The 24,895-nt window shown below is 38.8% G+C and overlaps 1 protein-coding gene across 3 annotated transcripts; it reads right to left on the bottom strand.

The window, feature by feature from the left end:
- Positions 1-17,292: 17,292 nt before the first annotated feature.
- Positions 17,293-24,610, bottom strand: EPGN (epithelial mitogen). Of its 3 annotated transcripts, XM_040966981.1 has the most exons (5): positions 24,512-24,610; positions 23,915-24,004; positions 21,071-21,191; positions 20,232-20,384; positions 17,293-18,901 (listed from the first exon to the last, which is right to left on the bottom strand). In XM_040966981.1, the coding sequence occupies exons 1-5, from the start codon at positions 24,552-24,554 to the stop codon at positions 18,850-18,852; spliced, it is 459 nt and encodes a 152-aa protein (XP_040822915.1). In that variant the 5' UTR covers positions 24,555-24,610; the 3' UTR covers positions 17,293-18,849. The 3 variants fall into 3 exon arrangements, with proteins under 3 accessions (XP_040822915.1, XP_040822917.1, XP_040822918.1); XM_040966983.1 differs by lacking the exon at positions 20,232-20,384; XM_040966984.1 differs by lacking the exon at positions 20,232-20,384 and having other exon boundaries at positions 23,942-24,004.
- Between the last annotated feature and the right edge of the window lie 285 nt (positions 24,611-24,895).

Below are 24,895 nucleotides of genomic sequence, written 5' to 3'. Positions count from 1 at the left end.
AACTAATATAGAACACAAAAAAAATGCACAGGAAGAAAATGGGTGCATTAAGATATAATTGTTGGTTTTATCCATGGTTCTATTCCAAAAGATATGTGGTCTTTCTGGTTTCTACTTGATGGATATTACGGTTAGAGTTAAATTAAGCCTATGAATACAGACTGGATTAAATTTATGTCTGCAAAGACTGATAAAAAGAGGAGAGGAAGTGAGAGGAATTGTGGAGGAGCAGGGGGCATGAGGGAAGTGTGACTGTCTTCTTGGAACTGTACCTATGAAATGCACAAAGTTTGCTCTCAATATAGCAAGAAAAATTTCTAAAAGTAAAGATGTTGTGTATTGAAAGCACAAAAGACAATAGCTAATACAAAAAGCACTCATAAAATTAGGTCTCAAAGACCCCCGAACACACACACACACACACGTACAGGCACTCATTTGTCCACTAAGAAATAGTCCTTTCTATGACGAAGATTACAGATAAATTGCATGTGACTCAGTGTCAAAAAGGACCCCTGTATTTTCTAACAAGTTAAATAAATGTTTATCTGACATAAGATTCCTCATTTGTGAATAATGTTTCAATGTCATGATGGTTTAAACAATATTTTCATGTATGTTTGTTCTTTGGATTATTAGCAACTTACTCAATTACAAGTATTGATGCTTCGATACTTACAATGGGCCACATTTTTGTGCTTTCCAGAACAGAGTTGAGTAATAAGACCTGGTATCTTTTAAATGTCTAAACTTCTTATTGGGAGGCTAAGTAATGGTAAAAAAAAAAAAAAAAAACAGAAATATATAGAAGTATATTTAATTGCACAAAATGAATGAGGTATAATATGAGAGCTAGTTCTACTTTGTAACTTTTGTAATGTGATGCATATTCAAGCATGAAGGACAAAAAAAAAAATCTAATGATTCCCCCTTCTAGTCTTCATTTTGTACGTAAGCCTACCATCTGTCTGCATTTGCGTTCCTAAATTGACGTCACTTGTGTATTACAAAATGTTCCAAGATAAACTTTATAAGCCTGAGCTTAAGTTTTTCCTTAGAATTTTCTCAGAAAGACTAAATATTACAACATTTTGGGAACAACTGTATGTTTGAAGTCTTAGTTTGTTCAAGGACAAAGCTGCATTTTGAACAAGATTAAATAAAAGACTCTTAAAACAACACATACCACAGTAGTAACATTCTTAGCAACATGAAATCGTCAATAATCTATGCACTCTATAACTATGCACCAAAGCACGAGCCAACAAGTCTGTGCCTCAGACACTCAGGGAGGTATTTATTTACTTAAAACTCAGACACAGTCCACTTGAATTGATTGTTAACATTAGAATATAGAAAACTTTAAAACCAATTGCTTGTACAAAGGCCTTCCTTATCTGTGGTTTTGCTTTGTGCAGTTTGCTTACCTATGACGAACTGAAATATAAAAATATTAAGCGGAAAATTCCAGAAATAAACAATTCATGTCGTACATTGCCTACCAGTCTTAGTAGCGTGATTAAATCTCACAGAGTTCCACTCTCCCACACAGGACATGAATCATGCTTTCGTTGCGAATCTCCATGCTTCTATGTCACCAACCCGCTGGTCTTGGTTACTTGATTGACTGTCACTGTGCGACAGTGCTTATGTTCCAGTAATCCTTACAGAGTGACCTCACACAAGGGCCACGTCATTCGCTTTACTTAATCTGATGAGGTAAGCATCGCATCATCTCATTTCCTTACAAGAAGAGGATCTCTGTGTGTGTCTTTCTGTATCTGAAACTCCGTCTTTAAAATAGAACATTTTAAAAAATGAATCAAAGACATGACTTTTATTTCAGAATATTTCATTTCCCTAGTATTCATATTACATATGATGCCCCAGGCCATGCGTATGCTATAGGCATAGATTTATTTTATTGTGCAGTTAAAAATGTTTGTTATAACAGGAATAAAAGAAGAAAGAAAGCATGGCAGAGTTGGAACATGCATAAGAAAAATATGTCTACTGAGCTGATAAAAGTCATAACTTCAACAAGCCACTCAAGAAATGGGCACGGGAAATGGGCAAACATTTCACAAAGGAACAAGTCCAAATGGCAAACAAACATATGAAAAAATGTTCCAGCTCCCTAGCAATAAGGGAAATCCAAATTAAAACATCGATGAGGTACCACCTAACACCAGTAAGATTGGCCCACATAAACAAGAACACCAACGACGCTTGCTGGCGAGGATGCGGGGAAAAGGGAACCCTACTCCACTGCTGGTGGAGCTGCAAATTGGTACAGCCTTTATGGAAATCAGTCTGGAGAACACTCAAACAACTCAAAATCTGCATACCATATGACCCAACAATAGCACTCCTAGGAATATATCCAAAACACCTGTTTTACGACAAACCAACATGCATCCCTATGTTCATTGCAGCACAATCAGTAATTGCAAAAACATGGAAGCAACCAAAATGCCCATCAGCAGAAGATTGGATAAGAAAGCTTTGGTTCATCTACTCCATGGAATACTACTCAGCTATTAAAAAAAACAAAATGCAGTTCTTTGTGGCTAAATGGGCACAACTGGAAACTATAATGCTAAGGGAAATGAGCGAATCCCAAAAGATTAGATACCACATGTTTGCCTTGATTTAACCTGTAATTTTTTGTTTGGTTGTTTGTTATTTTTTGAACCTGTCATTGATACTGTCTCAACCCAGATGTTTCGAAGAATGGAACTTGCATTATTTTTAACATATTGTTTACCCAATACTATGTCAATTAATTCCATAATGTTGTATATTGATACTGAGGCCTTGTTGGGGCTTTTAACTGACTGGATCTTTACTCTGTTAGACCTATCTTCAGACCATAGAAGGTCTCCCCAAGAGGCCACTGAACTTATCTGGACAATAAGACGCTGAACTTTATGCTAGGCATGTGTTTGCAAGCAATGAATCTCAACTGAACTTGAACTATGGTTATGCAACAAGGTGGAGGAATCCACCATGGGGGGAGGGGTATGGGAGGGGTGGGGGGGAAAAAAAAGTCATAACTTCAGCATGTACGGCTTGGAGTAGTAATCAAAGTTGTAGCGATCACAGAGAAAAATCTCATGCCATGCGGATGAGACAACAGGAGAAACTGGGGCTCAAGAAAACAGAAGAAACTAAACTGTCTTAGAAACGAACACCTTTCAGAAACAAAAAAGCAATTGACATTGTTTAAAGTACACAGAGGACAAACAACAGGAGAAGTACAAAAATAACTTTAATCATGATTAAAACAAGCACTGGAGCAGGAAATCTTAAGGTTTATTTAAATGTTCCACTAACGGCAATGTGAGGGGAATGTGGCCTTTGAGGTCAATCTTGCCATTGAGCCAGTAGAGCAAAGCAAAGCGTTTGTGTGCAAGTGTCAGTTAGCTGACTTGCCAGGGTGAAGCAAAGGTGTCCTTACCTGGGAGGGCAGATGCTGAGACCCACGTGTCAGGCTGCCTTTTCATTTGATTCCCAGCAGAGGAAGTGGCGTGGACTGAAAAGCTGAGCAGAGCTATAGACAAACTCCCAAAGGCGGAAGACAAAAGTAGGATTTAAATCCTGACCCAGGAGAAAAATATGTTGTCACACTCAGGCCTTTCTATAGGGACTTAAATACAGGTATCTAGTATTGAGGACGAACTTGAAATAGATGTACTTCATAGTTTACAGAACAGGAGACTGAAGCACAGAGCAGTTAAGCCACTTGCTCACAACATGCAGTTACTAGCATCAGAACTGGGCTGGAACTTGGACAATCTGGCTCCAGTGCCCTTTCTTTTGATCATTATTGTATAGTATTAAGCCTGCATAGTACTGACACCCAAACACAACAAGGCAGAACAATCAAAAGCTTGAAAGCACCTTTTTGTGTGGTGGCCTAAGCCACCTCTGGGGCTGTTTGCATCCTAGTGCCTGGTTCAGTTCTAGTTCCAGCTACTCTGCATTTTCAATTCATGTTCAGTTCATACAAACCCTGGGAGAGGCAGTAGACGACAGTCCAAGTTCTACCAACTGCATTAGAGACATTTGGGGCAGCCTGGCTTTCACTTGACTCAGCCATGGATATTGTGAGAATTTGGGAGGTGAATCAGCTGATGGGAAATCTCTCTCCATACACACACACACACACACACACACACACACTTCTCCCTTTCAAATAAATAAAATGCATATATCCGAAAGAAACCCAAGTTCACTAGCAATGCAATGCATGCTCTTCCATGAGTGAAGAACCTGTTCTATTCTGCAAAGGGCCATTTGACAATTGCTTTTTTATTATATACATTTTTCATTTTTATTTTAGATGATGTTTACATAGTTAAGCAAGATGGAAAGGATCGATGGTTAGGGGAAAGTGGGTGTGATCATTCTAAACTTTCTATTTCTTCTTCCTGTTTCTAGGGGAAGAGTGAAGAAAAGTAGATAAGCCATACCAGCCTCCCAACTGCCCAGGACCCAGGGATGGGGAATGACCACTGGATATCAACCCAGATTCCCAATATGGTGCACGCTACTAGGGTTCTGCCTAGGTGGTTTCAGTTGTTCTGAAATGCTGTGGATCTCGCTGATGCAAAGATGAGGAAACCCTTCCGATGTTCTTTGGCTGACATAGTTGAGCTTAGAGTCTCCATTTGCCCAGATTTTTGCTGTCATCATTTGTCTGTGGTAGTTGTCCAATTTGTTCTGCTCTCCTTCCTATGCTATGATACCAGATGTCCTCAGGAGGCCCCAATGGGCTGCCATATCCTCCATGTGCAAAACAGCCTGCCATTCATGGCTCAGGTTTTTTCCACTGAGGAGGGCTTCAGTTCTCACAGGTGGGCCCAAAGCACCCAGGCCAGGTGACACAGGCCCTGCTGATTACTTTAAAAAAACTCTTTATCATTTTGTTACATCTTGTAAATAACTATAGTCTGAATTTCATTTTTATCCTAGTTTGCAAATCAACAACTTTCAGCTGTTCATAATTATACATTAGTATATTTCAGCTTATTTCCACTTATATCTATTTATTTTTATTTGCTATTTGACATAATTTTTCTTCCCATCACTTACTCTTCCTCTTGTGCCTTTATTGATTTAAACAGAGTTCTCTCTGATATAATTTTATTTACTTTTCTATTTTAGAAGTACTACAGAGCATTTATCCTTAATGCATAAATGTTTGATACTTTTAATGAACAATTGCACATTTCACATGCATTCTTTAGTTTCATAACTTTACAAATGCTCTTTTTTTTACCTTTTATTTGAAGAAGGCAAAACAGCACATTTTTAATTTCTTCTTAAATTATCTCTCCAATCATCCTTGAATCTAGGATCTAAGTTTGACATTTTTGGTTTCTAAATATTTCCCCAAATCAAGTTCATTTTAACTCAGCATTTACTTATCAACATGGATCTCTAACTTTCTTGCTAATTTCTGCAATGCCACAACCTTATTTCCTTGTTTCACTTTGTTATGGTAGATTAATTACTACTTCTTTCAGTGACAGTTTAAAGGTAATAACTCTTTGGTAAAAACAAAAAGCCATAAACTCTATATTCTTTTGGGGGGACACTTTTTTGAATTTTTATTTTGAATTTTTGAATTTTATAGTACAATTCCATAAAGTCTGGGATTCCCCCTTCCCAAATTTCCATATTTCTCTAGATAAAACAATCATAGATTATAAGCCCTATTTATGAGCTTAATGGGAAATGTTGAGTTGGAAAATGATTACTGTAAAGAATGAGTTAATCACAGATCACCTAGATAAGAAAAAATTATCAAACATTAGCTGGTGAGTGAGTATAGAAAGATGTTAAGTATTTTTTTTTATCTCACCACCACAGAGTTCAGTTTCTCTGTAAGTAGTTTTCTAAGAAGCATTGATAAGCTGATACATGCAGGTGACGCAAACCTTTGAGATCCAAAATGTTTATTGAAAATTTATGTTTATGAAAAATATGTTCCAGAAAGCTGCTCACTTGAAGTTATAAACTTTGTAACTAAAGAAAGTCTGAAATTAATTTACTTTGCAGTTTCACTGAATCTTCATGACTTCTATTATGTATAGATGGTTTGAGTTTACTTCTTAGAAAAGATGTTTCCAGATATCTTTTCCCCACTTTTAGTGTGAAGGATAGCAGAATTATATTTTAACGGTTATGATCTCAAACTATTTTGAATATTTGTTTCATTTTATTATGGCATATATTTTGTTCTTGTGGAAAATCTGCTGCCATGCTTATTGAATTTTTTTAAGGCACTATGTCTTTTTTTCTTCTTGGATTGGAGCATTTTTAAAGTTCTTGATATTCTGAAGTTTTCTTGTTTGTTTATTGGAAAACTTGCTCAACTCATCTCTTTTTTGTTTTTCAAAGATTTATTTATTATTTTTATTGGAAAGATAGATTTATAGAGAGAAGGAGAGACAGAGAGAAAAATATTCCATCTACTGATTCACTCTCCAAGTGACTGCAATGGCCTGAGCTAAGCTGACCCAAAGCCAGGAGCCAGGAACTTCTTCTGGGTCTCTCATGCAGGTTCAGGGTCCCAAGGCTTTGAGCCGTCCTCCACTGCTCTCCCAGACCACAAGCAGGGAGCCGGATGGAAAGTGGAACAGCCAGGACAAACAAAATGACACCCGTATGGGATCCCAGCACATGCAACATGAGGATTTAGTTACTGAGCCATCATACAAGGTCCCTCTTTTTAAATCCCAGATTTACATTGTTAGATTTAAAAACCCATGGTCTGCTTCTGATACAAAGTTTCAGCCATTGTCCTTTTAATATTCTCTCTGACCTAATCTTACCTTTCTAGCACATATGTTGGATTCACTCTGGGAGTTCTTAGAATTTGTGACTCTTGGAATCGAGATGGTAGAACAGGGTGAGGACACATTTAAACAGAGAAACATTAAATTACTCATTGACTCAGAGAACATCATTTTCTTCAAGAAGGTTCCTAATTTTCTTTTTCATTTCTTCAGCAACACATTTATTTAGTAGCATGTTATTTAACTTTATAGCACATAAACTTCTTTTTTTTTTCTTCCTGTTGTTGATTTTGTTTTATGGCTTTTCATTTAAGGGGATGTATAGCAACTGTGTAACGGAGAATGTCATATCCAGTGGCATGTTGTTTAACTTCATGGTATTGTAAATTTCTGTTGATTTTGTTGTGACTTTTCACTTAGGGTGATTTATAGTGACTGTAAAGTGGAAACTGACATGTCCAGATGTGAGGATACAGTGCAGTGTGCATCTCTACCTCCAGATCAAGGATGGACTCCCAGTAAAACTGGGACAATGGGCTGCTGGACTCTCTGCCATTGTCCATGCCGGCAATGATGGGCTTATGACTGTTTATGAGGAACTATGCTGTGTAATAATACAGGATAACTCAGTTTGGGAAAGGAAGGGTTCAGAGAGGGAGTAAAAGGAATTCCCAGGGCCTATGGATCTGTATCATGAAATGATAATAAAAAATGAAAAAAGAAAAGGAATTTCTGACTCTTGGATTTTTCTGTGCTTCACTTCAGGTGGCTTCTCTGCGTCTTCTCCCACATCTCTGGTTTTCTCTTCAGCTACACCCAATCCAGTATTAAAATACCCAAAGGTCTTTTTTTTCTCAAGTGTAGGATTTTCACTTGTCTGGTGTTTTATTTCCTATATCTTTTTTTAAAGCATAATTCCTTCTTTCAACTCTTTGAACATTTTAAACTACATTTATTGAAAGGCCTCATTAGGACATACGTCCTTTGAATTATGTAAGTGGAAATTCTCCATCTCTTAGATCTTTGTACTCCTTCTCTTTGAAAGTTTGCATGCGTTTTAATTGTTCTAATTTAATTATTTATTTGAAGGCGCAGTGACAGAGAAGGAGGAAGAGACAGGTCTGCTGGTTGGTTCACTGATCAGAGGTCTCAACAACCAGGGCTGGATCAGGCCAAAGGTAGGATCCGGAAACTCCATCCTGGTCTCTCACATGGGTAACAGGAGCCACGTGCTGGAGGCAATGTCCCTGCCTTCCCTGACAAGAACCTGGGCCAGCAATGGAGCAGCCAGGATGCAAGCCAACAACTGGATGTGGATTTAGAGCTTCACAAACAGAGACAACCCATTTAATGACAATGTTGGCCCATGTTCATCTGTTTAAAAATTTCCGTTCCTAATGTTGTCTTAAGCTGTACATTATTTTCTGGGAGCTATCACATTTATTATAGAAATCTACTTGTAAGATATTCTTTGCTTAACTTGCTTAGGTGCCGTAAGGGCCGTAGGTTCTGAATCTTCCACCATGTGAGTAACATAATTTCTGACCATTGTGTGGACCTTCAAGCTCCAATTTCTTTGAGTTGACTGTAAAAACTCACAAGCCAGAATAAGCATTTTTCCATTAACAACCTTCACTGTCTGATGCAGATCATCTGGTACCACATTCATCATTGAAGCAGAGATTTCCTGGCTTAGGGCTCCAAACTTCTTCCCATAAGATCCTCACATTCTGTGTTGTAAGCCATGTGAATGATACAGCTTCCATCCTCCATTCTTTCTCCACATTTTGGCTACAACTGCTCCATGACTCTGCAATTGTCCTCTGATCTTGACATGTGGAGATTTCCATTTCTCTCATCTGAGTTTAGTCATGCAGTAGCAAATTCTGACATTAAAGTAACTAGTTAGGCTAAAAGTGTCAACAGGAAAATTTTATAACTATGATGATATCATAGACCATGAAAAAAACCTTTACAACGTCATGTGTTAATCTCTAAAATCAGCATCAAATTCTGCTGCTGTGGTAAGTAAGAAATAAAATGTATTTATGATGTATAGATTTGTTATGATGTAGTTGCAGTCAAATGAGTATAATCATTGAAATTGGGTTGTTGAAGTTGATACTGCACTTCAAAGTGTTTCATAGAACTGATATTTAAATAGTCATCTCCACATTTGAAAAGATCCTGCTTGAATCACATCATAAGCAATGAAAGGCAAATTATTCAAATAAATGCACTGTAAAACGAGAGAGAGAGAGAGAGAGAGAGAGAGAGAGAGAGAGAGAAACTGTACCAGTGCCAGCACAACAGGACTTCGCATTAAAACTTCAGAAAATTTGCAAACACATCCCAGCAGGACTCTGTCCCTCACATACACTGGTGAGAATAACTAACACTGCTATTACTTTTGCCTGACAGGTTCATATTAGTAAGAATTAGCATATGGGTGACACATGGGAAGAACCATGACACATCATTTTAGCTCAATAAATTTGGTACTTCCTGTTTTATTCATGTGCTATTCAACATGCCAGGACAAATGTTCTCACGTAACTCTGATGCCAAAAAATTCTTTTGACTAAATTTTACATCAACTTTCTATCCATGGACTTTGACTAAGATTTTCTAAAACTGATTTGTTAGCAACCCTCTGCTGTGGAATATTTCCAATATTTCTCCCTTACTTCAAAAAAATGACAGCGTTAAGAGCAATATTCTGCTTTAAAGAAAAGGTTTATTTTAGTACCTTTTATTTCTATCATCAAAGATTTTCTAATTCTGTTTCTCTAATTTTGGTAGGAAATCTGTTTCCACAGATTTCTAGGCATAATCTCCTGGAAGTCTGATTTTGTCATTTGTTTTGGAGCTTAGCAGTGTGCATTGGGCACTTAAATAAACTCCTCTTGCACGTGACTCCTGTGCACACTGCATTTTGGCAACCATCAACACAGAGGCTATGGGAGTCAGTACAGCAACAGGAATATTCTGTGAAAGTCTGTAATAGCCTTGCATACTTCAAGGCCATGAGACTAACAATTAGCTTCTCCTAAGCTGTACGTGGCAAAGACATGTACAACTATTAAATCTATCACTCCACAATTTGAAATTTGTAAACCAAATCACGAAATTCACTTTAAAAAAATATTAGCAATATGAGTAGTCTTTCAAGAAGAAATAGCAATATAGAAATAGGTGAAATGTGCATGGATATTAAGAAAAGTCTGAGAATCATTGTTATATTTATTAGAAAATAGTCCAAATATATCTGATGGCCTTGCTTACAATTTTCTCATGAATAAGGTAAGAAATTGCAAATCATTACAATTTGTAAATCAAGTAATCCAATTACTAAAATATCATTGTGACTTAAATATGACAAAGATGCTGGTTTGGACCTGCCTCCCATGCTGGAGTGCTTACGACTTAGGTTGGGCTCTGGATTCCAGCTTCCTGTTGAAGTCCACCCTGGAAGGCAACAGGTGATAGATAAACTGATGACTCCTTATCATCCATGTGGGATTCCACTGGAGTTCCCAGCTTCTATCTTTAGCCTAGCCAAACTCGGACTTTTGTGCACAATTTGGATGTGAATCAATGGATGGGGCACTCTCTGTCTCTGTACCTTTTGATTTAAATCTAATCAAATAAATAACATACTTCACAGCATGGCCATGAGATTACTAAGTGCATTTTTTACCACTAGCTCCTATCAAGCTAAAATAAAAACAGTGCCCCATGTTTTGTTACTCAGTACAATACTAAGGAACTTTGAACATTGATTATTTAAAAAATAATAAGAAGAATGGGTGCTGTTTTGTGTCCTGGCTGCTCCATTTCCCATCCAGCTCCCGGCTTATGGCTGGGAAAGCAGTAGAGGATGGCTCAAAGCCTTGGGCCCCTGAATCTGCATGAGAGACCCAGAAGAAGTTTCTGGCTCCTGGCTTCAGATGGGCTCCGCTCCAGCCATTGCAGCCACCTGGAGAGTGAACCAGCAGATGGAAAATCTTTCTCTCTGTATCTTCTCCTTTCTATATATCTGCTTTTTCAATAAAAATAAATCTTAAGCAAAGAAAAAAAGCCTAGAGTTATGAAAAAATGAGATGTACATATGCTACAAAACTATGGAGTAAAATGTTGGAACTTTGTACTCCAACCTTTAATAAACATCAGTGTTTCCACCAAGCAATAACTGTGTTTTTTAAAGTCTAGGAGCATAGCTTGGGCTTCAAAACATGTCCTGAGCCTGGGGCTACAACAGCATCCTCAGGAACCTGACTCTCCCATGCTTTGCACTGTTTCTTTCTGCTATAGCTCCATTCCAAGGCAGGTTCAAACCCTCAGATGTCAGCACCCTTAATTACCTGCAATTACAGTGGCCCAGTCCATGGAAGTCCCCGGGAAGTCATCCCTCATCTGTAATGTATGTCCTCAGTGGTCCCCAAAACCCCCTCCCGGGACAATTTGTGGGTACCTTGTTTTCAGCTGCGGTACCAGGTGGTCCCCAAACCTAAGTGTTCCAGCCTTGTGTGCCACGCGCATGCCCAGGGTCCATTACCCTATTAGTGAAGTTTCTGAGTGTTTCTTTTCAAACTCCAGTTTTCAAATAAACCCTTGGCTCCATTGGACAGAGTGATAGATTTTAGAAATACATGTCTCACTTTATATAGTACAATCTGCTGCTCTGAGTGACATTAGACTATCAAAAAGTTTCATATACTTAAATATTGTAGGTAGTATTCATAAAATGAGCATTACAGTGTAAATATTTCGCATGCATTAGCTATCTTGTCTAACTTATTCCTAAAATGATCCCGAGTGTGTGTGTGTGTGTGTGTGTGTGGTGTGTGTGTGGTGTGTGTGTGTCTTTTCTTTTTATAACAGAAGCAAGTGCAATTTCTAGAGACTGAATTCAAACCCCAGCTCTTGGAATACAGATCCCATTCCATACAGCATGGGCCAAGCTCAGCCATGGCTGACCCATGCTCATGGCAGCAGCTTGAACGAGACCAGCACACATGGCTCCCAACCAAGACCATGGGACCCTCAATCCTGACCATCTCTGGGTCAAATCCAGGAGCCAACACTTACTAGAAGGCTTATCACTGGACTACTTAACCTTTCTAAATTTCAGAAATCCTGTCGTAAAAAGTGAGAGAGCTATGATGAAAACAGCTGGCATCCAATGAGCCCTTAATCTTACTCCGAAATCTCATCTCCTAAAAGGGAGATAAATATCCCTTTTCTGCAAATGATGGCACTTAGGAAGGTAGAGATTTGATTAAGGTTGTAGCAGACACTTGTCTTAACCAAGAGCCCCTTGCAGTCTGAGGACTGGGAGAGAATCCATTCGTAAGTTACTTAGCACTGTGCCCGGTTGATAATGGGAACCTAACTAGTTAAGTTGATTATCATTATTAACACTACCGAAATTTAGTCAAGGACATAAACAATTTACTACCCCAGGCAGAACCTAGATCATATATGAGAGCTACCAAAAAAAAAAAAGCATGTAGGATTTTGGCTGACTGACATGGAGTTGGGCAGGATCACACTTGTGGAGGAAGAGCCGATCATTAACACAGACAGGAAGTGTGGGGTCAGTTCCTGGAGCAGAGATGCATGGAGTAAGGAAGGGAGATGAAAAAAAAATCAACAGACCTCATCAGCCTCACCAACAACAGCTTCAGGGAGCCACAGGAGTTCTAAGGAGCACAATAGCGAGTCAAAGGTAGCATGAGCAGGTTGTGTGCTGAGAAGGCAAACCTAGCCAGACTAGCAGAGTAAAGGAAGGCGTGGGCCGTGCAGAGTCTGACTCACAGGATGCCACCCTTCCCGACTTCTCACTGAGTGTGGGTTCTCCAGGAGAGCATATTCCGGGCACCACCAGAGCCTGTGAGGTTTGCTGTACAACAGGGCCCTCTACAGGAGACTTAGTGGCAAGGCACAGAGAAAGTTAGATTTGGAAAGGTCTCACTAAGTCAATAAACCAAGTTTGCAGAACCCTGAACTAGTAGCCCAAGAAAAAGAAGCAGGCTGAGTGTTAAGGACACACTTTTTACAACCAAGCCTATGTGACAAAATAAGCCTAGTAGTCTATGTCCTAGTTTTCAAATGAAATGAGGTGTTTTTCAAATGCAAATGAAAAAAAAATTTTTAATAATGAAGTATCTTGAGGAGAAGGAAGCACTTTTCCACATGCTGGTTCACTCCCCCCAAATACCCACAACAGCCAGGGGTGAACTGGAACAAACCCAGGAGCCAGGAACTGCATCTAGGTCTCCTCTGTGGGTGACAGGAGCTGAAGCACTTGGACCATCACCTCCTACTTTCTCAAGTCCAATGACAGGGAGCTAGATAAGAAGTGGGGCAGCAGGTACTTGAACCAATGCTCAGATGGGAAGACTGTAACAATGGCCAACTTAACCTGAAAAGTCACAGCACACGTTCCATTTTCAACTGCTGTCTTCAGCCCTGAAAGGAATGTGGCAGCGCTTTTAGAGTCTCACCCCTTCACTTCGCTGAGACTATCCTATCCAAAAGGCCCCAGCCACGTGAAATAATGACACAGCTGGTCTAGCAGGTCATTGAAATGCCTAAATATGTACAGACTCTTTTCCTGCTGCCTTCATTTTTGAGTAAAGGGGACCACTATCATGCTCCGTTTTTCTCCAAGTTCATGTGTGGCTAGAGATAAGATTGAGGGTGATGTGGTAGGACGGAGAGTTAATGCAATTTGACTGAAGATACGAAAGCTCTTTGGGTACCCTACGCCTTCGTCATTACTCATCTCTGTCAGATGTGCCCAGGTTACAGTAATGTTGTGCCGAAGAAGCCTCGTTTGTAGACCACAGCAAGTGATCCCAACAGACTGCCTCCTTGTCTCTTGCATCCTGAGGACAAGCCTGGGTCATTCACAGCTTACTGTCTCTACCTGGTGGTGAATTCCATGAGCAGCAGGCACTGCAGGCTGTTCTGGCGCCACCCCAAGGCTGGTATGCATATTTTAGTCCTCTGCAGATGATTAAGGGATTTCAGCAGGGAATTTTTGTGACTGGTCTATGACAAAGATTACTTCTTGTATTTTAAGAAAAGACACTTTTCTCATTTGCATATCAACTACTGGGGTATACCTTCAAGGTCATCATGAGTTTTATTACCCACTTCAATATTTACCAAAAGAAAATATTGACAAGAATTATTTTCAAAAGTTTAGATGAGAGCCTTTGGCAACAGATCTACTTGGCTAAGGATTAAACTCTGCTCTTTAAAAGCCACGTGGATTGCTTTCTCTAAGCCTTGATTACACAGGCGAGGGCCAGTGATCAAAGCAATGCTTGAAATATTGTGAGCATGATAGTTTTATTACACTAGTACTTCAACGTGACTTATTAAGGAGTTTAATATGGAACCCATATTGTGGGTGCAGTTTCAAATGTCTGAAGATGCCATTGTTTCTAAAAAGATATGAGGCCTAAATAACATCATTGTAAAGTTCAAAAGCACTTGTTGACAACTTTGAATTGATGCTGGCAGCAAGTAGAGCAGCAATTTCCTGAAGCTGAGGAAAGGGGAAGGCAGGATGCAATGGGGATATGAGGCTAATGAGTGCAATAGGAAATGTTGGAAAGGAGGACTGCAATACAGTGTGGCATATCAGGGTAACAGAAAATGATATACTGCATGTCTCAAAACAGCCTATAGAGAGGAATAATCAATGCTTGAGGTGATAGATATGCTAATTTACTCTGATCTGGCTACTACCCATTTTACATACATTGAAATATCACACTGTTTCCCACAAATGCGATCAGTTACATGCCAATTAATACTGAAAAAAAGTGTGCCTTGTAAATTGTCTCTTTAAAAAAAGACACTGCTAGGGCCTGTCACGGTAGCCTTGAAATGCCAGGATTCCTATATGAGCGCCAGCTATAATCCGGGCAGCTCCACTTCCCATCCAGCTCCCTGCTTGTGGCCTGGAAAAGCAGTCAAGGACGACTCAAAGCCTTGGGACCCTGCACCCGTGTGAGAGACCTGGAAGAAGTTCCTGTCTCCTGGCTTCGGATCGGCACAGCTCCAGCCATTGCAGTCACTTGGGGAGTGAATCATTGGACGGAAGATCCTTCACTCGGTATCTCCTCCTCTATGTGTATGTGACTTTCCTATAAAAATAAATAAATCTTTAAAAAAGAAAGAAAGAAAGAAAAGACACTGCTATTTTGACAATTGCTTGGCCATGGTCTTCAGCGAGCATCAATCCAGACAACTCTGCTCCAATAATATCTGAGACAGAAAAATGAAAAAGGTTGTGATGTGTTGAGATGAGAACTGATCAAACAGTTCAATTCTCCTTGTTATCATAGAATCACATTCCTAACCTTCATCACATGTTCCTTTGGAAGCTGCAGGTGTGCCTACACTCAACAGTATCCATTGTGCTTTGTTTGAGTCAGAAGAGTGAATGATAATTTAGCGACATTTAGTGACATGAACATTCTCCAAGGGTCCAGCCCTGGAATTCTTAAGAAAACTGGTGCCTCCTGCCTGCACCTTCAGCTGGACATTGATTGCTTGAATGATGAGCACAAATGTCATGCAGAATTAGAAAGATGTGCTTCTGAATGTGCTACTGCATAGATCTGTGCCAAAAGTTTGGACTGAAATGTGGACTCACCCAGATTAGCAGTGCCAGACTTTGATCATTTCAACACAGCCAGGTCATCTTGGCAGATGCTCACGTCTTGGTGTCATGCAGTCATGATGTAAGCCATAAACAGTGTTATTTTGCAATAGGGAGATTCTGGTAACCCTTCCCAAGAGTGTGGGCTGTGGGATATCAATATTTACATCATCACGCAGGAGGCATATTACATTCTGTAACGCAGAGAACTTAGGTGGCTTACTCACAGATGGATTGTCCTGTGTTCCACATCAAAAGCTTAAATGGCTGATGGCTGTCTCGTTATTCTCTTGATGTTTTTCAATTAAATATAATGAATGGAAATCTTATTGACGTCACCAGAATGACATGTCAGAATTAAGGGATTAGGTTTGTATCATGTCAGAAAACACTAATAGATGAACTACCTTACAGTTTCATCCTCTCAAACCCTTAGGAAGGAAGATTATACAGAATCTAGTCTTGGGAAAGAGGGGAAAATGGAAAACCAACATAGGTTTAGCTTTGTAAGTTTACCAGCTGGAATATAGCTGAAATTGTGATGTTTACTCCCATCCCTGGCATCCTCTGAACTGCAAAATATTTAATAAAGAACTCATGAATATTGGTGACTGAAGAATGTTTTCTCAAAAAAATAGAGGACAAAGTGAGGAGACACAACAGGGTATCAAAAAGTGGATGAATCATGTGGTGGCCACGTCTGTTGAGATGCCAGAAATTTATTATTTCTCTATGCAAGATGCATGTGTCTTAGCAATCCGTTGATTGATAGCTGGAAGTGTGGTTTGATGCAAGGTAAAGAGCTGAAATAATTGGCAGATCATCTTGTCTTTATCAATTTTCTCACTTAAGTCCTGATTAGGCAGATAAACATCCCAGATATAGCCCTTACTCCAATAGAAACACCAGGAATTCCAACCTGCAAAGTTAATTCTAGAATTACTTTGTATGACACACTGTAAATGATTTATATGGCCCATTGTTAAGTTTCTATACAGTCTGACTGAGCATGTTTTATATTAATGAATACTGTTCTACTGGTGAAAAAATTGACTCTTTATTGATATGAATTTAGGTTTGCATTTTGCTTTAACAATCTGGGAATTTTAATTATCCATCAGGGATTGTTTCTAATTTCAATTATATTGTCTTTACAATTAGGCAAGAATTTGGGGCCCGGCGCGGTGGCACAGTGGTTAAGGTCCTCGCCTTGCATGCCCGGGATCCCATCTGGGCGCAGGTTCTATCCCCAGCAGCCCCTCTTCCCATCCAGCTCCCTGCTTGTGGCCTGGGAAAGCAGTCGAGGACGGCCCAAGGCTTTGGGACCCTGCACCCACGTGGGAGACCCGGAAGAGGCTCCTGGCTTCGGATTGGCATAGCATCGACCATTGCGCTCACTTGGGGAGTGAATCATCGGACGGAAGATCTTCCTCTCTGTCTCTCCTCTATGTATATCTGCCTTTCCAATAAAAATAAAATAAATCTTAAAAAAAAAACAAACAATTAAGCAAGAATTTATAGACAGTAACTATTTTATAAGCTTTCAGTTTATTACCTTTCCACACTCTAGCATTAATGCTTCTTTCCTTTCACTGAGAGGCAGGCCCGTGCTGTTGCATCCTGGGTTCTCCCCCCGCTGTTTTACACCTTTGTGAAATGGCTCCGGAAGAGCATAGCTTTCTAGGTGCGGTCCTTGGCGTCACTGGGAGGAACCTGCCCTGGGGACTCCTCAGTGTGATGTAATCCCTACATACTGTGTGAGCACAGGCAGAATGTGCTGATGGGAGAGCCATCTGCATGAAATTCCTTCTGAAGGAAAAACAAAGCAGGTGAAGTACCTTCTCCACAGAGGAAAGCAGAACACGAAGTCTTGTTTAGAAGTGAATGAATATTTATAACCAGGTGATGAATAACTGTCCTAAGAATATTCGAGTTCAATTGTCTTTGAATCAAAATTGTTTTGCTCATCTGTATTAGCATGGGAGAGCAAGAATCCCTAATTCTCAAACAGAATATAAAAAGAAACGATAGCAATTATTATTCTTTAATTTTATTTTGTACTTCTTTCTAAAAATAAATTAGTGTTGTACAAATCCGGCATAAACTATATATGTAAGATAATATCCAGTTGTGTTTGGAGGTTAAAGGTGGGGTTGGGGATGAAAATGTTGATGATAACCTCAGCTGCAGATGCAAAATCTTTTTCTTATCAGACCATAAAATTTTAGAACTACAAACGCCTTATTAGAAAATGAAACAAAAGCACAAAGAAATTAAAGGACCAGCAGAAAGCTTTTCAAACTATGTATCAGATATATAATAAAAAGAGAGAAGGACCTTGATAGTATTTGTGTCTTTGATCCATTTTTTTTTCTCTCCATGTGCAAATCCATTACCAAGTATTCAGAAATAATAAGGAAAGTTTCCATTTGTGGTTGGCTATTTAAAGAATTCGCATGTCCAATACCTGAGTTGTTATTTCAGATTCAGTTGGAGATTTCTATCCCCTAAGAGGATTCTAGGATTTCTATTCAACAAAATGATCATCAAGTGATAAATTGCTGATAATGGCAGGAAGAGGTAAACAGAAGCATTAGGGTACCAACGAGTGCAACACAGAGTTTTGTAATCCACTGAAGAAACAGAAATGCTTTGCCTACTCTGGAGTTGATACCCAGATAGTTTCAGTCCTCAAAAACTCTGTAGCTTATTCCTTATATCACAGTAAATGTGGGATGGTATAGTCATAAGCTAGCCATGAGTTTGCCTTGGACATTTCGTCTTCTTTTCAAGGTTTAAATAAACCATACACGTGAGGTTCTCTAGAAGTGCCATAACACTGATCTCTACCTCAGAGTGGACATCACATTCTTGTGGATTTTGTGAAAGCAGCATATTTGAGATTAGGTCCATTGAGTGCGTAAACTTGAAGAAGCCCATCCACGTGCTACAAAAAAAGTTGGACAGCAAGTGCATGAAGAATCCAAACTTGGCATCATTTTGGCTTGCTACAAAGCCGATAATTATTTCCATGAAGACTCCCATCCAACACGGTCAGAGGCATGACACCCAGTCTTTCCACAGTAAAAAAAAATAACTACACAACAAGAGCAAACCCAGAGTAAGACTAGGAACTTGAATTTTGTCCTAGTGGCTTGTTCATTTGGACTCCATGGCACCTTAGAGAGGGTAGAATTTAAATACCAATGTTGAATTTTATCCTCTCATTTCACTTCAATCCCAACTTCCATTATTTTCAAGTCTTGACAGCTTGGCAAATTTTGTTGTTTCATTTGAAGATTCGAGGTTGGGGCCCAGTGATTTGTCTAGATCTCTTGATGGAAGTTCCTTATTGAAGTCTCATAGTGGTCTTCCTCCATAGCAGATGTAAGGTGACTTTAACTGGAGACACCTAAAACAGAGCACTGGTTTCCATGACTGTTGTTTGCACAGCTCATTGAGGATTCTAGAAACATGCTGGTGTAGCAATTGATCTTGTACTCCCATCAGATCTCCTTTACCCACTGATGGACACATCTCCCAGTGGATCTAGGTACTAACAGACTTATGTCAGTGTCCTTCTATGGAGCTCAGGGTCCAGGAGCAATAGAACATCTGGCCAGGAAGTTGCAGCGAAGTGACAAGTCTGCAACTCCTACCTATCGGGAACATCCTGTGACCAAAGATTGACTAAGGAATGGTATGAAAACCAAGGTTCAGTGTCTTCTTGGACAGGGTTTGATGTCACACTCTACAGCCCCCTGCGAAACGAGCCTGATGGCAACACTTCAGCTAAGGCTGTCTCTTTGCTTAGTTTCTTCCTCTGCTCTGCCTGCTTTCCTTACCTCATCACAAGTTTCATCTTACAGCATCCTTCCACCAAAACAGGCTTACCAGTCCCTACCTCAGGCTCTGCTTCTAGGAAGTCCAACCCCAGAGAGCTAGTTATTCATCCTCAACAGGCCTTCCTCTGTCGTCTCCTCCTGCACCTCCTACCTATTATTACTGTTTTCAGTTTCATAAGCAAATCTTCAACAGAAGCAATATGAATTTGATTCTGCCCTGGATGCAGTTATTAAACAAAGGAAACATTCGATTTTTTCACAAGCAACTTCAGTCATTTTAAATGACAAATTACGGTACAGCAAGAGAAATATATTTGTGTACTTTCATTGCTATATCTTACATTACCCCCAGTTCCATGGATTAAAAAAAAAACACTGTAGAGGGTGGAAAACACAATTAGGATGAATATATAAATACGTTACATGTCTTGGTTAATGAATGCTATTTTCTTAGGCTTTTAGAAGTAAACTGTATCTTCTGAATACATCACTAATAAATGTCTAGGGACAAAGATGTCCTATGTTTTTCCAGACATTTTCATTCTTTTCTTGATGTTCTTTTCATTTTGCATTCTTAACTCAGTATCTATTGTATGCTAAGCACAATACTGGGCTTTGAATACTCAAGGTGAACATGATTAATCCCAATACTGTAAGGTCTATTGTTGGAAGTAGAGACAAGGTAAAGGAGAATTTGTATATTTGAACTAACTTATTGACAAATACATGTAGAATTTTACCACTTGTCTGAGATTTTGAGAAAAGGCATCAAAAACTTGCTAGATTTACAGCCATTTTTCATTTTTAAAAAAGCATACATTAATGTCTGGGACATTGTAGGGGCTCAACAAATATTTGCATCTATGTAACACTTCATATTTTGGGTTTTTTCCATACCTCTTTCTTACATAGCAGTAAAAAACAGCAAGAAAACCACTTATTAGTAATCCAACACCAATCCCGATTGCAATGTATTTTTCATAGGAATCCACAGCATATGAAGTCAAGGTCAAGTGTTCACATCTTTCTCCAGTATACCCAGTGAAACACCTTTTAAAAAAGAAAAGCATGTATAATTGTAAGGCCCAAGATGTTAGAAATACAAAGAAATGACCTGTTTCAAGCAGTGAATAAATTCTGGTAAAATTAAATAATTGAAAGAACAAATACCAAATAAATGTCTGTTTACAGTGGTAAAATGGTTTTGAATCACTCAATAATCATTTCCTAGTTCATCCACTGGTATTTATTCCAGAAAAATCCCATCTTTTATAGGAGAATGCTTAGCAAGTCAATAATCATGAAAACAACACCTTAGTTGTTCTAGAAATTTATATTCCTTTTCATTTTTTTTTTTTTTGGCTTTAGTTGGCTTCATTTCATCTTAAAAGTAATTCTGTGAACACAAAGAATTACCTTCACACGGTTAAAATTTATCATTTCATAGGTTAACAATGCACATTGGTTAGCCCATTTCTGATAGTGCATGAAATTTTACATTTCTAACAAAATCCCAGGTTCCGTGGATGTTGCCAATCCGGGAACTATATTTTTGATTAATGAGGGTTAGAAAAGAGAGCCCTGAGATATTAAATCCAAAGAGATCTGGCAATTCATGGTCCTATGTTACCTCTCTCTGGCTGGACAAGATAAGGAGAATGTAGAAATGTACCATGTGAAATGACAGCGGCATAGCAACTTCCGTCTCCATGACTCTGAAACGGCTTTGGCATTACCTGCAGATGATTTTCTCCAACTCAGGATGGAATAGGCAAACGCCATTGATACAGTAACTGTTATGGTCTTCCAGGCAAGGGCGTGAGAACTTCAAGGCCATGGGTCCTTCTATATAGTCAGCTGGGGAAAGGTGATAAAACATGAATAGGCAAAGTTGTCCTGAGTCGGCAAAATTTTAAACCATGTGTAAAGAAGCCTTAGATATTTTGGGAGTGCTTCTACCTTTGAACAGTGGATTCCTTTGCCGATTGGTCACATTAGCAAGGGTTGGTGAATGTTGCATAGACATATTATTAATAATCTTCAGGGTGGAAGTGGGTAGAGTTATCCATTTTTTAGAAGTTGTAGAGCAAAATACAGAGACGATTGTGCCATAAGGTGGCAGCACTAGCTCTAGTATTAGCAGGTGTTTTGAGCAGTTTCTGGATTATGTGGTTGAATGCTAATAAATACAGAAGACCTCGCCCAATCTCTTCATTTCCTCCCAGGACATGGGAAGATTTAAACTTATACTCAAAAAAAAAAGTGTGCTACATTTTTCTTTTCTCTTCCAAAAGAGAAGAATGGGGAGAACTGTTTTCCTTTTTTTTTTTTTTTTTTTAATGAATTACCAAGAGGTAAGGGAAAAGGGAGTTTTCCCTTTTCAGAGAAGAATCGCTCTGAAAAATACAAGAAGCCAGAAACAATTATGGCTTAAAACTAACCCAGGTAAAGACAATATCCATGAATTTCAATTAAGTTTTATTCAGTTGAGAAGCACTTGTAAAATAGTGGGAAAAACCTTGAACTTAGGAAACCAGAGTTTTCTTTAAAAAAAAAAAAAATGATTATTTTGGTACCAGAGGTGGGAATTTAAGAACTCATAAAGAATTGTCAGGACTCCTTCCACTGTTTCTGGAAGGAGAACTCTGGACTCACATCAAATATTTCTAAGACTGAGACACAGAGGCACGACCATTGCCTGTGTAATAACTCTTAGCTGGAATTAGCATGTGCTTCTCATTATATAAGTTTTTACACACATCGTATTTTTTTCTTCAGTCATTTTCCAGAGAGGAAGATCTGTCAGATAACCCACTCCCCAAGTGACCACAACAGCCGGAGCTGAGCCAATCTGAAGACAGGAGACAGGAGCCTCTTCTGGGTCTGCCACATGCTTACGGGTCTCGAGGCTTTGGGCCGTCCTTGACTGCCTTCTCAGGCCACAAGCAGGGAGTTAGATGAGAAGTGGGGCTGCAGGGATTAGAACTGACACTCGTAAGGAATCCTGGCTCATACAAGAGGAGGACTTTAGCTGCTAGGCTACTGTGCCGGGCCCCAGAGTTTTCAATTTTACCTCTCCACAATAATTGAGCAAAATTTTTGTAATTTAAGTGTCCTGAAACTTTTCTATGGGAAACTTGCATGAAAAGTTGTGTTCTGGTAAAATATTTATGTTTCAGGATGACAAATTCTGACTCTGATGGTCTGAATATACATGTATTACAAACTTGGTGTTCCTGCAGTGGGCCTGATTCCTTTCTGGTATACTTTAATTACTATTTGAAGTTTTTCTTGAAGCACATTAATAGCAGTTGTGCTAAAGCATCTTTGCCTTGCTAAGGAGACTGAGATGAATTCTCTCCTTGTCTTTGAGGAAAAAGAAACCTAAAAAGCATTCTTTCTTATATTGAAATTATTAAAACTTTACGTGCTAAGGTACCAATAAAATGTTATATTTTATCATATTATCTTTGCTGAGAACACAAAATACTACCTTTTTTTCATGGATCAGAAGAATTTATATTTTTTTTTAAATAATCTTACTTAGTTGATTAGGTTTTTGTACAAAGGGTCAAAGGCTACAGGAAAGTGGGTAATACCATTTTTCCACACTAATATCATCAACAAAGTAGTATCTTAAAAGTCACATTCAATTTGTTCAATATGTGTGGTAACTGTAGAGTAATAATTGTGAGGCAGTGAGAATTTCTATTACAAATTACACTGGTCCTTCTTACTTCAAGACTAAGCTTAGTTAACAAGATTTTCTGAACCAAGATTTTCTGAAAAATGTGAGAATTCAAACTGTTTCCAAATACCTGCCATAATAGAAAGACACATCTTTCTCCTAAAATTAAGAATATTCTAAGGTTTGTGACCATTTTCTAAGATACTGGAAGCAGATGTTTAAGTTAAATTAGAAAAAAAGGAAAACTAAAAATAAAGGAAAAGTATGGAGACAATATACTCAATACTTTGCTTTCTATTAGCCATAAGGTAGAAGGATGCCTGTGTGATTTTTGTCCATGAGGCAGGCGATAGCCGGGTATTGATGCTGGCTGTACAGAATGGGGAAGTCTTTAAGAACAGCCCTACTTATCTTATTTTCTACTGTATCACTGTATTCTAAAGAAACGTATTTCCTCTTGGGCCCAGAAGACAGACAGAAAGTATCTCAATATCCAAAAAACAAGTGAATAAAATATTTTGTTAGGTATTGGCAAAATGAAGGCTAACTAAATATCACTGTCTTTCCTATTCAGTGTAGGAATAGCTGAATTCATCCTCCGTTTCCTTAACTTGGACTGAAAATCTTAAGACAGAACAGAGCTGTCCAAGATCTCTTCCAGGAGTTAGATAGGTTTGAACAACATGCTGGTGCTCAACCGCAGTCAGAAGTCATTGTCACAATAGCAACAGAGTAGAAGACAGAACACATCATCACCAGCCACAACCAAAATGGGCACAAGGGCTCCGGAGACAGGATAGCTAGACATGTTCAATGTTACTTTTATCATAATCCAAATTTCTCCCAGAAGTTTACGAAAAGTTACTTGAACACAAAAATGGAAAGCAAATACCTGCTGTTCTGTTAACTGTCCGGTTGCTTTGCTGGACTGTGACTGGAGGTGTTGGAGTCACGACTGCCTCTTCAGCCAATGCTGCCATTGCTGAATTAAGAGGGAAAGTACCTTTAACACACAAATCTTTTTCTGTGTGCAGGCAATAGAGCCAAAATTATCCCCTTTATGCCTATTTGTCATCAGTTTTTAATTAATCACATTTTAAATCCACAATCTGAGTTCAGCCCTTTCCTATTTCCCATCAATTCTATCGAATGTATTGCAATTAAGGAATTAGGAAAAAAAACATTAATTTTATTAACAAAAAGTTAATACATTTATATAATAAGTAGATCACAGTGCAATGGCCAATTGTATTGACTGCACTTAAATTCTATCAAGCATACATTTTGGAGCTCTTAAAAGAAGAACTACACAAATATATCTGGAGAGAAAGATGCATTCCTTAAGAAAATAAGCCCACAGATTTCCTTTGCTGTGATTTTTATCATGAAGAACAGCTGTTAGACATCAGCTCTTTAGTTCACAGAAGAATAATTCCTATTGCCATTTTACAGTGAAACAAAGTTAACAATACAAAAGCAAATTACCTACCATTGAACAAAAGATAGACTGGTATCGGAACTCCCAGGGCCATTTCCTGCAGTTGCTTAACTTTCCTTCTCTAGCCTCCTAGACTGACGGGTGGAAGGTTTTTATTGAGCTCCTGAGTCTTTGTTGCGTTTATAATTCATGAAGCGTCATCTGGCAGTTCTTACCAATCAAAAAACTATGTACTCCTGGCAGGAGCAGGAAGCCTCAGGCACTCATACACTTGTTTGGGATGCTTGTGTTATCTTGCCATGCGATCAGATTTTCTTTTGAAACACTGATTTCCTGTGACCTGTGGGCATAACCCTGTATGTAAAAATACTTAAAACAAGGCAAACGAGTGTCAATTCAGCTATCTTGCCCCTGGTATGAACAGGAGCACACCAG

The sequence above is a fragment of the Ochotona curzoniae genome, unplaced genomic scaffold (assembly GCF_017591425.1).
Source record: "Ochotona curzoniae isolate NIBS_2020 unplaced genomic scaffold, NIBS_Ocur_1.0 scaffold_4506, whole genome shotgun sequence".
NCBI classification, from domain to species: domain Eukaryota; kingdom Metazoa; phylum Chordata; class Mammalia; order Lagomorpha; family Ochotonidae; genus Ochotona; species Ochotona curzoniae.
Note: the sequence above shows the minus strand (reverse complement) of the source record. Positions and strands in the feature narration are given on the sequence as shown.